Genomic DNA, 14,042 nt, shown 5'->3' on the forward strand with positions numbered 1-14,042 from the left:
GAGGGGAGACTGGGGCTTCCAATTCTCTCAGGATGGAGAATAATTCCCTGGTGTTGGAGGTTCGCGTTGGCAATTTTGGAGTTGAATGTGTTGGCTTTGGCTTGGATGATTGCATTTTTGTATTGCTTGGAGAGGTTAGGGAAGTCTTGTTTGTGTATGTCAGATGGCTGGTTTCTCCAAGAGCTTTCGCTTTGCCTTTTTTCATCTCTCAGCTCTATGAGGTTCTGGGTGTACAAAGAGTTTGAATGCGCAAATGGTTTGGCTTTTTTGGGTGTTAGCGGGGTAATGAATTCAGTTGCATCTGTCAGGGTTTTGGTGTCGAGATCACAAGAGTCTTTGTGTTGAGATATCTAGGATCTCTGGGTTGGGGGCATCAAGGAACAACAATCTTTAGTTAGATTGCGGACACTGCGGACAAGAGAGGGAGGCAGCGTGTTGATGGGCGCTTTGGTATGTGGGCCGAGGGGGACTGTGAATGTAATGACATGGTCGGACCATGGGCCTGAGGTATTATTTGTGATAAAAATGTGGCAGTTGAAATCTACTATCCAATCTAGAGAGCATCATTTGAGGTGTGTGGGATTGTGGATGCGATGACTAAAGCCGATGGCGGACAACGAGTTAGCCAGTGACATGGATGGTAGGGTCATTGAGGCCTAGGTTCAAGTCTCCCGTGAGCACCACTTGCGAGGACGGGTTGGTGATGGTCTTCTTCAAATGTGAGGATAGGACGAGGAGGGCAGTACACTAGGTGGGAAGTGAACATGTTGGTAGGGGAATGAGTCAATTTTAGGGATAGGATGTTGCAATTATCGCTCAGTGAGGTTTTCAATTGTCGAATATGTAAGTGATCTTTGCTGATGAGGGTCGACTCCACCCCCTTTGGCGTTCATTCGGTCGCTCCTAAAGAGGTGGCAATGGAGAGAGCTTGCCCTGCAGCAGCAAACAATCCTGTTTCTGTGATTGAGAGGGCATTAAGGTTGTTGGCTGTTAAGTCGTGGATGTCTAGAGCATGAGCTGGCAGAGATGGGCCTTGGATTAAGGCTAGGTTGGCGCATCTGGTTCTACGTTGTAGGAGGTTGGTAATCGATGTTTGTGTGGCAGAGTAGCAGCGACATTGATGGGTGCACAGGTGCTGGAATTGGGCAGACATGCACGAGCATTGGATGTGCAGGGATTAGGTTTCTGAGCAAGGGCACTGACCTTTGGTGCACAGGCAATAGCATTGGGAGCATGGGCACTACCATTGGTGGTACGGGCAGCAGCATTAGGCATACAGGGATTGACTTTGGGCAAACAGTGGTCATGAGCACATAGGCAGTAGCATTGGGCATACAGCATTGACTTTGTGCAGACACGCATTGGTAGACCTAGGCACATATGTAAATTTGACCCTGGGTTCTAGCGAAACTGGGGAAGGGGTTGGGAGCAATGAGGGGATGTTCTAGAACCAATTTGATCTTTGCGTTGGTGAGTTTTCAGGGGTCTTCTGTAGTGGACACTCCGCGATGGGTCGTAGGGAGGGAGACAGGGTTTAGAGTTACAGTGGAGGGGTGGGTGCTGGTGAACTGATGGGAGAACCCAAACTAGGGTGGTGATGCAGATTGGGATGGTAAGGAGGCAAGATAGTAGAAGGTGGGACAGCGGTAGGTGCAGGTAGGGTATTCGCCATGTGTAGTGGGAAGACGCGTTTACCGCGCAATGAAGCAACATACCGTCTTAATTCAAGGGAGGACAGAGACCTTCCAGGATCCTGACCGGTCCAGACTGGACTGCTCGGGGGTCTTGTATGAGGGCCTTTCGTGTGGGCCGGCATCGCCTGTCGGCTTGCCAAGGAAGTACAAGGGATAAGGCCCCAGTGGCCTATCGTCGCTCGGCGAGGGCGGGCACAGTGCAGGGCTCGAGCCTCTGCTCAATTGGTTCACTGCAGCAGCGGCCATCTTAGAGTACATTTTCTGTTTGTTTCTGTGAGGCCCAGCAGTCTCTACACTCTCGTCTCTGGCCAATATGACCTTTGAGCTGTTAGAGTGGAGACCAAATTGGGAGGATCATTTTCACACGCTAAAAAAGGGGATAGCATTAAAATTGGAGCAATGGGATTAGTCTTCCAATTATAATCTTCTGGCATCCTTGAAAAGCTATTGCATCGTGGTTGAGAATTTAGCACGTACATTTAAGACACCGTAGCCTTATTTGAAGCTGTGCCCTTCCCCTGAGCTACAGAGATTTCTTTTACTCTTATGTGTCAATAAATTACCTGTTCTTGCAGTCAATGGCCATGAGCTAGGTATTCCCAAAGAAGGTAGGTCCTGTTGATTATGTGGCTTTAAAGGAAAACTTCCATCTGCCCGACACCTCCTTACTGATTGTCTGGAACATGACCCTTTGTACATGAAGATATTCAGACCTTATGTGATAGACCTTGATAATATCAAGAGCGGCTCATTCTGGGCATTTTGTCTGATTTCTGGACATGGGCCTATGCACATTGCACTTTACAATATTTGGCGGGGAATTCTGGCAACTGAGAAGCTTGTAAAACCTGTAAACTAGTAAAGTGGCTCTAAGGCTGTACTCTGCAAAGCTATTTGTTCTTTGTGCATATGTTGATCAAAATTAAGTAATTGTTTTATTTCATCATTTTATTGTACTGTATTGGAAATGTAGAGACATGTAATTGGCTGTGTACATATATATATAATGAATGATTTTATTGTATTGACGTTTTTAAAGTTCTTTGATCTATAAACATGATACATTATTATTATTAAAATAGTTTATTTTGAACTTTTGAGTCTGCTGTATGGCTTGCTTCAGGATGCCTTCACACTGCCTAACAATACATGCTTAGTCAAGGCATTTATGTACAATGCATTTGTTTATTCAATATATATCCTGCCCAAATCCACTCTGTGAATTTGGGTAGGCATGTTATAAGTTTGGGGGAAAATCCCGTAGGAAATGGGGAGAATTTGAGAAGTATATAATGAGAAACTAATTGAGTGCACTTGGGGGATGATCAGAAGTTGAATTGAAGTTGTTAATTTGAGCACTTACAGGTGGGTGCCAAGACAATCTGGTGATGCTGTGTGTATATTTGATGATTGATAAGGGTGAATAATTGGAGCTTAACTATAGTGCGCAAGGAGGATCAATTGTAGTACCTGGTATTGGAGAAGGAGAAAAATAAAAGCATAAAATAAATTAACTATGATTACCTGATGCAAAACTGAACATGTTTTTTTATTTTTCTAATCAGATACTCTACTTATTGACTATCAGTTCACCTTCAGCTTATCCCAAGAGGATGATCGATACTATACTGCAATCAATTTTGTGGCAACACCTGAAGAAGTGAGTTTTTAATTCCATAAATCATTCAAAAGTTAAGGTGCATTGTTTTATCTGTGTCTTTTTGACGAAAAGGAGTTGGTGACCTCTAACAGACAGCTTAACTTCTCTTCAACTGTCCTTTTGTAACTGGCAGTAATTGGATAAGCAAATCTGAACTGGAAGCTTTAACTGAGGTTTTGCTGAAATGCTATATTTGTGAACAACTATTGAGTTTGTAGTAGCTGTATGCTCTGTCCTCTCAACTCTGTATGCAGGCCAACCAAAAAATGTCTGCACTTGTCACTAAGGAAGGCATACCTTGCAGCATAGGGAAAGCCCTTGTTGTGTATTGAGTTTTAAGTCCTGACCGTTCCACGAATATCTGTTGGAACGTGGAATGCTCGGGGAATGGGGTACTCCGGGTGCGGTTGTGAATTGGTGCTGAGCGCTGTTGAGCACTGTTTTTGCTGCCCAGGGGCCCTAATAAAGATACTAAATCATTACCTGAATACGGCCATTTCTTCGTGCCGCTTTTCCCCTAAGCAGATAGGACTACTGGGACCACTAAGAACCGCAGGCCATCATGTTGTAAGGTATACAATATGATTGGTTCACATCTTTGTCACTAAGAACAAAGTACATGGCATGGTGGCAGACGTGCGTGGTATTTGTATGTCTTAAACTAGAGTGCAACACAGTGTGAGCAGTCTGTCTACCAATCACAAATTATAATCTTTATTTACTCACAGAAAAAAACACTTGTTTCCAAAACAAGTATGTATTCTAGCAAAGAATACCGATTTTGCAAATACTTTGGGTTTCAAATTCAGTAAACTATGGTAAGGCAGCATGTAAACAGTATGCCATGTCTTACATGCCATGTTTGAATTATCACTCTAATGACTTGCTCCTCCTTCAAAGTAGTTTAAATGCCTCACAAACTTATAGTGTGAAGTACTGAAGAATATTTTTGTGTGATATGGATTGCCTCCTTCTCCTTCTAGTGAATCTTTTATAACGGACTGAAATAAATCATTAAGTGTTTATCCAGGAAACCTTGAGTACAAGACTCTATTTGAATATTTGTAGACCCTTTGTGTAACATCATTACAGCTCACATTCCCCTCTTGAGATAAGCCTGGCTGCTCAGCAGTGCTACCAAAACTGTGCAGTATAAACTTATACCAAAGGTTGGTTTTGCTTACACCTGTGGTCCTAGTTGTGTGTAGTGGTCTCAAAGGGTACTGCATACAAACTTTGCCTAACAAACGGTGCCTTCACGTGTGTGAGTGCACTGACCTGGGTGCCAAAGTTAAAGGCTAAACCACTGGTACACCAAACACGCCCTGAGAAGACTGAATTTGGCCTTGTGGACCAAGCAAAACATGGACCCCATGCATTTCTGAAAAGACACCTTTGGGAATCCAAAGAACATCACTTACGTGAATTGTGGTCACATGTCTTACCCAAAATGCAGTGCGAAGTTGCAAATAAGACCAAAAATAAACTATTTTCACACAGTTGCCACTGGGAAACCACAGAAACATGTGGGCAATGACACGTGTCTTACCTTCCCATGTTTCCACATATGTCCTGAAGAAAGCCAGAACTCAAATGCGTGGGTGTGCTCACCTGAGTGGAAACGGGTAAATCATCCATATGGCAAGTGCTCTGGGAATACAAGAATCGCATGAATCACTGCATGAGGCACCACCACCCGGTTTTTCCTCCCCACATACATACATACATACAGTGCAAAGGGCACCAGGACACCCAAGGTTGATTTTAGCACAAGAAAAAAATAACTTATGATCATTAAAGCCAAGTTGAGGCTTTATTGGCCACTCATACACCTTTCGTGTCTGCAGTCACTAGCCATCCATTTTAGCAGTCGCACCACTACCAAATCCCCAGCTCCACTCCAACCATATCTGCAAAGTCATGGTAAGTGGACATCCACTCACATGGCAACCTCGTCTCCAGTGACGGAAAGTGCATTCACAGCAATCGTATCTGCATGGACAGCGCAGCTTTAACTCGCTCACACACCAATCACATCGCACTCATTCTGAAACAAGACATTCCAGTTAGACAAAAAATGAATTTTACTAAAGTAAACCAAATTAAAATAAACATGGCACAGTGGTACGAGTTATACAACACACCACTGCCATATACATGGTGTCCAGTTCCCAATTTCCTGTCACTTAGCCCTCAAGGGGAAGGAGCCAAACTGGTGTTTCCATATTTTGAAAGCTACACCTTGAGTGGAGGGAGCCGGAATGGTGTTCCCTTTTTGTCCAAGGCAGGCCTTGATCGGAGGGAGCTGGACTGGTATTTCTTTCTAAGGCACGCTTCTTGTGAGAGAGCTGAAGGAGCATTGCTTGCCAAGGCATGCCTGAAGTGGAGTGAGCCGGAATGGCGCTCCTTTCCGAGTCACGCCTCGAGTGGAGGGTGCCAGAATGTTGTTCCTGTCTTTTCCAAGACACAAGTACATTGGGTGTTGCATGATTTAGGAGCCTAGGAAAGATGGGTATTTCAGCAAATCACTCAATCTCAATATTTGTATGATACAAAGCAAAACAAGGTTGTTGGCAGAGGGCTGGCTTGGAAGAGCATTGGTGACAGTACAACAGAGTATCCCTCCTCCTTCCTTGGTCTGTAGACACTTTACATCTTCTGAATGGTTGCATCCTCATGGGTGTGACGGGAACATAATCAGCAAAGTGTCATCCTTTCAATCTGGCTACATCCTCTACTTGGGAGTTGGTAAATGGACATAAATGGTCATAAAATTTACAACTGCGTTTTCAAACTTAAAAAATGACAGATTTTTTTCTTAAGCATTGTATGTAGCTACATGCATATGGTGAACTGCCAACTTCTTGTACCATATCTCTTCATGACCTTACTCACCCTTAGTTCTCCTCTCTCCTATCATTCTAAACCCCTTCCCACTCCCCCCGTTCTGCTGACCTCTTCCTACTCTCTGTTCCCCCGCCCCCATGTGCCTCTTCTCACTTTCGCTCCTTTCAGCTGCTAGACCCCCTACATTAGAACTCCCTACCTCTCTCTATCTGCTCCTTCCCCACCTTTTCCTCCTTCTGTGCTTCTTTGAAACCTCTTCCTCTCCATTCCCCACCCTGAAACCGCTCTTTCTCTCTCCCACGTATCTCCCCTACTTACCTTTCCCTACCTACTTCCTCTCCTATTACTCACCTGTTGTTTTCTTTACAGGCTAATTGTTCTAGTCACTGTTTTATTGGTTTAACTCATGTTTTATAATTGCTTCTACTGCTAACTACTATGTATCTTGTTATAATGTGAAGCGCTTTGGAGTAAACTGCTATATAAATACAATACATGTGTAACTTCCATGCTGCATTGTATGGCTTAAGTAATTGGTCCGTCCGTCTACTCCCGCCATGTACCTTTTGTAGTTCAGAATACACTTGGGCTTCAGCACTTGCGTAGCCTGCCCCTGCAAGTACTTTCATCATGAGTAGTACTCGGCATGTGCACATACCTTCTGTCGCAGAATTGTACTGCTAAATTACTCACGCCGCAACGCCATACATGCTCCTCTGTCCAGCTTCTTATGAACAAATTGTCTGGGGAACCCTTTGTGGTGACTGCGGATTGTACCGCATGCCAGTACAATTCCTTGAACAGTGGTGTTAGTTAAGATTTTCACAGAACTGGTAAATCTTCCTGACCTGGGTCAACCCCAGAACTTTTTGCTTTAGTAGTGGAATATTTTTCCTTAATACCTCAGCAAGTGGGAACCTTTTTCCACACGCACAGAATCTTTAACTCTTTTTATGGGTGTCATATTATTGACTCTTCATAGTGTCTAAAGTTATCCTCTTTTAATAACTTATTGGCAATAAGCGCCTGTTGGTGCTAGGTTGCCCTAGGGACTCCCCTTTTAACTTTCTTTTGCGAACCTTGAGAGAACAGTTCCCAAGGGTAGAAAGGATCTTTGGATCCCTTTTACACTTTATTCTCTGAAGCCAGCACACCCCACCTTATGTGGAGTGCTGGGGAGATGCAATGTATCCCCTTTCATATTAAAACTGCAATAATTCTGTTAAAGGGACAAGCTTACCTTCAATGGCTGGTGGCAGTGATACCTTGTATTTATTTGGTGCACATTTAGCGCGGGCTGTATTCACAGCTGCAGTAAAGGTACCAAAGGGTGCTCATTTTACCAAAATGGCCCTGTCTTCTTTTTTCACCGTTTTAGTGTTTCTTGAACTTTCTTGTTCCTTCCTCTGACTTTGATAATATATGTATATAACAGTTTAGTTTTACATATTTTGCGTCAAAACATCACATAAAATCACATTGCTAAAATCTATACATCTCTTAGGTGTATCTTTTTTAAAATACATATCACAAATTCTATACGCAATTAATAATATAAAATGTCCTGAGACAGTTCTTTTAAAATTACTAAAATCGTCACATAAAATTTCATTAAGTAGAACATCAGATTTACGTCATGACCTTCCATTAGCTTCACCCATATGTTATTCATATTGCACATGAACATTGAGTTATCGTATTTCATTAAAAATTGGATACGTATTGTTTGTAAACTTTCACACTCACATAAAATATGGTATGCTGATTCGATAACGTTAACACCAGAGAAACGGCAGAATCTAAGATTGCGCAGTATTCCCAGTCGCGCCACAAGGATTTCTAAAACCGCACATGAATGAATTTAAACAACAAATACCATCGAATGGTGGAGCAATTAGGGTAGGATATCTGGTATTTTGGTTTGACCATCCTCATTCTAATAGATTCTATGAAAATTCCACTGTTCGTCTTAGTTGCCAGATTTGCTATTTTTTGTTCTGTCTATTTCACAGATCAGTTTTTTCAATTTATTTTTTATCTGTGCTACAGAATATAGCAACCAACAGTGAGTCTCATTTTTAATCAGTTTAAGGTAGTTTAGTCTCCATCTATCTATTGTTATGAAATCCATTTTACGATCTAGTCCCTTATATTGCTCCATCATTCGTACCATGAAGGTATCATTTGTAAGTCTTGTGAGTTTCACATACAAAATCGCTGAGGAAAGTTGTATTTTGCTTCTTATACTCAGTATATCACATTCGAGTAACATGTATTCGTATGGCAATGTTTTCGGCATTCGCAGTAATATTCTTAACATCTTGGCTTCAAATTTATCAATGTTGCCATATTTACTGCTCCAGATTTCAGCACTATAAGTCAGACATGAAACAATTTTAGCTGAATATAGTTTCATGACTGTTGCAATAGAATAAGTACCCTGGTTACCTATAAATTTGCTCAATGCCATTATTGCAGTCATACATTTCCTTTTAGTTTCTATCCAATGTGTCTTCCATGTAAGCTTGTCGTCTATGACCACTCCTAAGTATTTGTATACGTGTACTACTTCGATCTGTTGTTTATTTAATTTCCAACCTCCTGTATAGCTCTTCTTCTTAGCTGGTTGTGTTTCGAACTTCATGATTTTAGTCTTGCTAATATTCACAACAAGATTATTAATATTTGCGTATTTTTCGAGTTCGTTGAGTTTTGCTTGTAGTCCTTTGGGTGTGTAGTCGAGCAAAATCAGATTGTCAGCATAACCCAGCCATTTTAGCATGAGTTTACCTAACTTGATGTCATTCATGTTAGTGCTAATCATATTTTGGAGGAAATCGGCAAGATCTAAATTAAACAGAGTGGCTGCTAGAGTACACCCTTGCTTTACGCCACGTAAAGTCTGAATATTTTCTGAGAGTAGTCCTTCCGCGTCTAGCCGTATTCTGACCGTAGTATCTTTATATAGTTGTTGGATCATGTAAAGAAGGCCTCTTGGTATCTTCCATTGTTCTAATTTGGCCCATAGTTTGCTACGTGCTATGGTATCGAAGGCAGCAGAGAAATCTATTTATGCAACATACACAGGCAGCTTTCGATTTTTCCAAGAATATTCTACTGCGTTTACTAGGATGGCTATATTGTGAGCTGTGGAGGACCCACATCTGAATCCAGATTGGTATTCAGGCAAGATTTTGCACCTGGTTATCCACTGGTTTAATTCTTCTAATAAGACTTTACCAAAGATTTTACCAGGAATGTCTAGCATCGCTAGCATCCTGTAATTACTAGGTTCTTTATGATCACCTTTTTTGTGTATAGTAAGTATAATGCTTTTCTTCCATGAATTGGGGATCATCCCATGTACTCCTATCCATTGATAAACAATGTATAGGACCTTTGCCCATTTTTCAGGTGATTTCTGTAGTAAAGCATTGCAGGTGTTATCTGGGCCGGCTGCTCTGGATTTGGGTAATTTTTTAATTATTTTGGTTAGCGATTCGACAGTAAAGTTGCCTTTCCATTCAGTTTTTACAGATTTATAGTCAGTTTCATCTTGTGCTAGTCTACCAATTGTATTAGTGACATAAGTGAGCCACTTGTTTTCAGATACACAATTAATCGGGATGCTCCTATCTTTTTTCTCATTAATGATATCCCACATCATTTTACTGTTCTTTAGGTTAGCTGCATCAGCAAGCGAGCGCCACGTCTCTTCTTTTTTTTCTTTGTAATGGAAATTCAGCCATCTTCTGTATTCAGTCTTAAGGCGACGTATCTTGTTTGTTGCTTGTTCGTCTTTCTCTTCAATACATCTCCGTATGTCTTTTCGTAAGTTTTTCCTTTTTAATTGGATTATTTTATCAAATTTCTTCTTATGGTCTAGGTTACATCTTTCATTATTTGTCTTATATGTTCTTTTGTCACCAATGGCTGCTCTGACCGTTTCTGTTAATTGATCAAACATATTTAATATGTTTTTGTTGTTATTTTGATGTACTTCACTTGTACCAGCTATTTCAACAAATAGGTCTAACGGGTTCAGGTATTTCATTGCCCTTCTCGATATTTTTGTGGTTCCATTTTATTCTCTTGCCTGCTGTATTTAGGCCAATCAGCCCGTTATGTTGATATTTTTCACTCTGTGGTGTTTTACTAGTTAATAAGAGGTACAATGGGAGATGGTCACTTTGTTCTCTGCATCCAACTGCCATGTCTTTAACCCATGTACGTGCCCTTTTGTTTACTATCATATAGTCTATAGTGCTCATACTCAAGCCCGCTATTCGTGTCGCATTCATCTCCCAGTCTCCGGGCATGTTACCATTTAGTACAGTCAGTGCAAATTTGTTTAACAACTTTATCCAATCTTTTGCATTTTTATCGAAGTTCTGGGTAATGGGTTCTGACATTTCTTCCATGTCTACCTCATTCTTATAGTTAATTTTTACATTAAGATCACCTACAATGATCAACGGTAGGGTGTTACCTACTTCAGAGAGGATTTTGGAGAGTGTAGCAACGTTTTCCTTGCTATGTTTGGCTTCAGGAAGATTATAAATATTTATAAGGACAAAGGTATCAATTACAAGTGTCTTACATGATACCAATAATGCTAGTACCATCTTAGTGGAATCAGGGTGCTTAACGCCTTCCCATGGTTGCTTGATAGAGATTAAGAGCCCACCTTTAGGTCTGCCTCGCATCCCTTGGGTGGCGGGGCTTACATAGTTGTTGCGGCCATTTATTTCGCACCAGGAAGTGAACAGAAAGTGACTGTTCGCTGTTAGTCACTCTGCTCGTGTGGACTTCGTTCGTTTTTTTTCCCTGGAGGAAGGACTTCAACGTGACACACACGGTGTCCTGGACCCTCCCCTGAATTCAGCTCTCCCACTGGCTCTGGCGCTGGAAACACGCCCCCATTCCACCAGGAAGTGCCCCTAAATACTCAGGCACTAGTGCACCAGCGCGCGCACCAGGAAGTGAACAGAAAGTGACTGTTTGCTGGTGGCGGCGCATGGTGCGCTGCCCGGTACTGGATCTCCTGCATTCCGAGGCCCTAATCCTAATCAGCACCTTTATTCTATGTGCTATCAGCCATGGATTTAAGGTCATCCAAATCGTCCCAGTTAGTGCATGATACCTATGGAGATAAAATTAAGTCAGCTAAGCAGCAGGAACCTGTAAAAATTAGCCGGGCATGTAAAAGAAAGACCATCACACAGCCCGGCTTACTAACCGAAGATAAGCTAGCCAAAATGACCTCCCTTTTTGATCAGGTTGAAAATATGCATTCTTCATCACTAATCACTCCCAAATATAGAATGACTGCAAATGATGTTGATAATTCTGTGACTGAAATTATGGAAGACCTGGTAGAGGCATTTCCGTGTATAAATAGTAAATTATTTTCACAAATGCTGATGCCCACCATACCTGAATCAGCATGTATAAGCGGCAGTGAAGAAATAGACCGCCACATGACCAAGCCCCAAATTCTAACACCTCTGAGAAATAGTTATAGTAATGATTCTCAAAAGGAACAAACTAGAATGTTAGGCGGAAACCTGTGCAGTTCCCTCTGGGACCACTGCAAAAGATTTAGGACTACAGGCGTTGGCGGTGAACCCACTTGGTAGCAGTCTGTACCACACAGATTCACTTGGTAGCTGTGGCTGAGCAGTCAGACTTCTCTCAAGAAAAGTTGAGCAGTATGTGGAGTATACAAAATAGGCAATTCTTCTCAGCAAGACAAGCAAACACGTAACAAGGCTTAGTGTAAAGATATCAAGGTATTTATTTATAACACAACATCTATGGAAAACACTAAAGCAAATCACGGCAAACAAATCAAACACAATTACTCTACGAAGTAGAAAACGATCAATCCCCCTAGCAAAATATCGACAACTCTAGGTTCTACTGGTATCACTTATTTTCAGACAGAGGTGTATAACTCAACCTAGATGACACTCGAATATTAGTTAGGAAGGGAGAGAAAAAGATAGGCAGGTTATGAGATCAACACAGTTCAATCCTATGCGGATAAAATGCAAGGCAGGAAGGCATGAATCACCATAGATCATGAAGTTCAGAGGCCAGGCCCACTCGGAGAAAGGCAAGGCGCGATGTCCCAAAAAAAAGTCTCTAGTGGAGATGCATTCAAGTCTTTATAGCAAATTGTTATCGGCAGATTGAACCAGTTCAGAACAAAGAATGAGCAAAGCTTGGAGGCGACCCAGCGGAACGGAGAGGATTAAGACACCTCACTCGAACCGAACGAAAGGGAAGCCAGGTGGACACGGTACCTTGTTGTGGAGGGCAGCTCCGGCGGGGGCAGTTGGTCCTGGTGGTGGATGCACGTCGGGTCTTGGCTAAGAGTAGAGATGATCTCGTCATCGAAGGAAAGTGTAGTCCGGTGCACCACCAGGGAAGAGACCAGCCGCGGAGTGCTTCGTCAGAAGGAACCACCTTTTGGTCGCGGTACAGGGGTAGTGGCTATCCGGTTGCTGAGGTGCTCTGCACGGGCAATTCGACCACTGCGTCCTGAGGCGAATAAAAAGCAAAGGGGACTGGTTGTTCCCACCAGTCAGGGGAAGAGACTCTCCGGCAGGGAGATCTCCTCTGTCGTCGGGAAGTGGCGAGTCGGCTCAGCAGGGCTCCACCAGAGGTGTCGTCGTTGCAGGTCGGCTCAGCGTTACCCTCGTCGGATTCTTAGGTCCTGTGGCGACTTCTGAGGATCCAGTCCCAAAAGCCGTGCTTTTATGTAGAAGACCCCCATTCATTCAGCCTAGCTGTCAATCAACACATGCTAAGTGGTGAGCGGGAAGGCTCACCACCTGGGCCAATCACTCCAGAGTGCGACATGAGTTGGCAAGGAAACTCTGTCCAGGGTGCCTAAACCTCCTCCCTCACCCCTGTGGTAACCCAGACAGAATGGCACCACTTTGGAGGGTCTCTGTACAGAGCCCGCCAAAAGTGGAACAAAGGGCTCGACCTTTGGTTTAGGAGTCACAGAGACGAACACATACGCCATTTTAAAAACCGAGTTCTGGCAGAAAATACCACTCGATAAACTTATTTAAGATAAGTAGATCGGTGGTACGTCAGAGATTAATGAGAAAAGTATCAATCTCCAACAATGGGACGAATCCCATAGGGTTATGTTCGGGGTCGAACATAACAAGTAGTTTCCACTGCCACCAGCCAAAACTCGATGAGGGGGGACGGGACAGTGCCCCCTCGAGTAACAGATCCAGGAGTAATCGAATTACCCCTACTAGTACGTCCACAATAAGATGGTTGGTACTAGTTCTGTTAGTAAATTTAGGTCTAGTAAAGCCAATGGTGACTTTAAATGCCCGGGGAGACAGTAGTCAGTCCCCGGGTATGGAGTCTACGGTGGGGGACCCGCTAGGGCGCCCCCGTGTTACGGCACGTAGGGTGCGGTGTAACACACATAGACAAACATATGAGACCCTATGGAGTAAAAGACCCCATAGCCCATCGAACACATTGACATTTCAAAGGAATTACACATGTACATGTCCAAGAGTGGGAGAAAAGAGTCTCACTCTTGGCAGGATGGAAAAAAAAAACAACTCCAGAAATCCAGCAAAGCTGCTGGGGGACTCACTAGGTTAGGAAATTCAGCCTAAACAGAGAATTCTCCCTAACACTCGCCCCCCCAGACTAAGGGACAGGAGGATTTAATCCACTCCTGGATGAATCTCATGCCTCTAGTCGATGACATACATCCTAGAGAGACCATCAGCATTTTGGTGGTGACACCCTGACCTGTGCTCAATGGTGAAATCAAACCCTTGCAGGCAGATCGACCA

The 14,042-nt window shown here is 43.0% G+C and overlaps 1 protein-coding gene across 2 annotated transcripts in view; it reads left to right on the forward strand.

Moving 5' to 3' along the window:
• The window catches only part of ATRN (attractin), a 1,434,670-nt gene that overhangs the window by 653,430 nt on the left and 767,198 nt on the right, over positions 1 to 14,042 (forward strand). For both annotated transcript variants that reach the window (XM_069632253.1, XM_069632252.1), the window contains exon 22: positions 3,260 to 3,354. In XM_069632253.1, coding sequence (XP_069488354.1) covers positions 3,260 to 3,354 — 95 coding nt within the window. The remainder of the gene's footprint in view (positions 1 to 3,259; positions 3,355 to 14,042) is intronic.

This window comes from Ambystoma mexicanum, chromosome 6q (genome assembly GCF_040938575.1).
Source record: "Ambystoma mexicanum isolate Mex_15411 chromosome 6q, UKY_AmexF1_1, whole genome shotgun sequence".
Classification (NCBI taxonomy): domain Eukaryota; kingdom Metazoa; phylum Chordata; class Amphibia; order Caudata; family Ambystomatidae; genus Ambystoma; species Ambystoma mexicanum.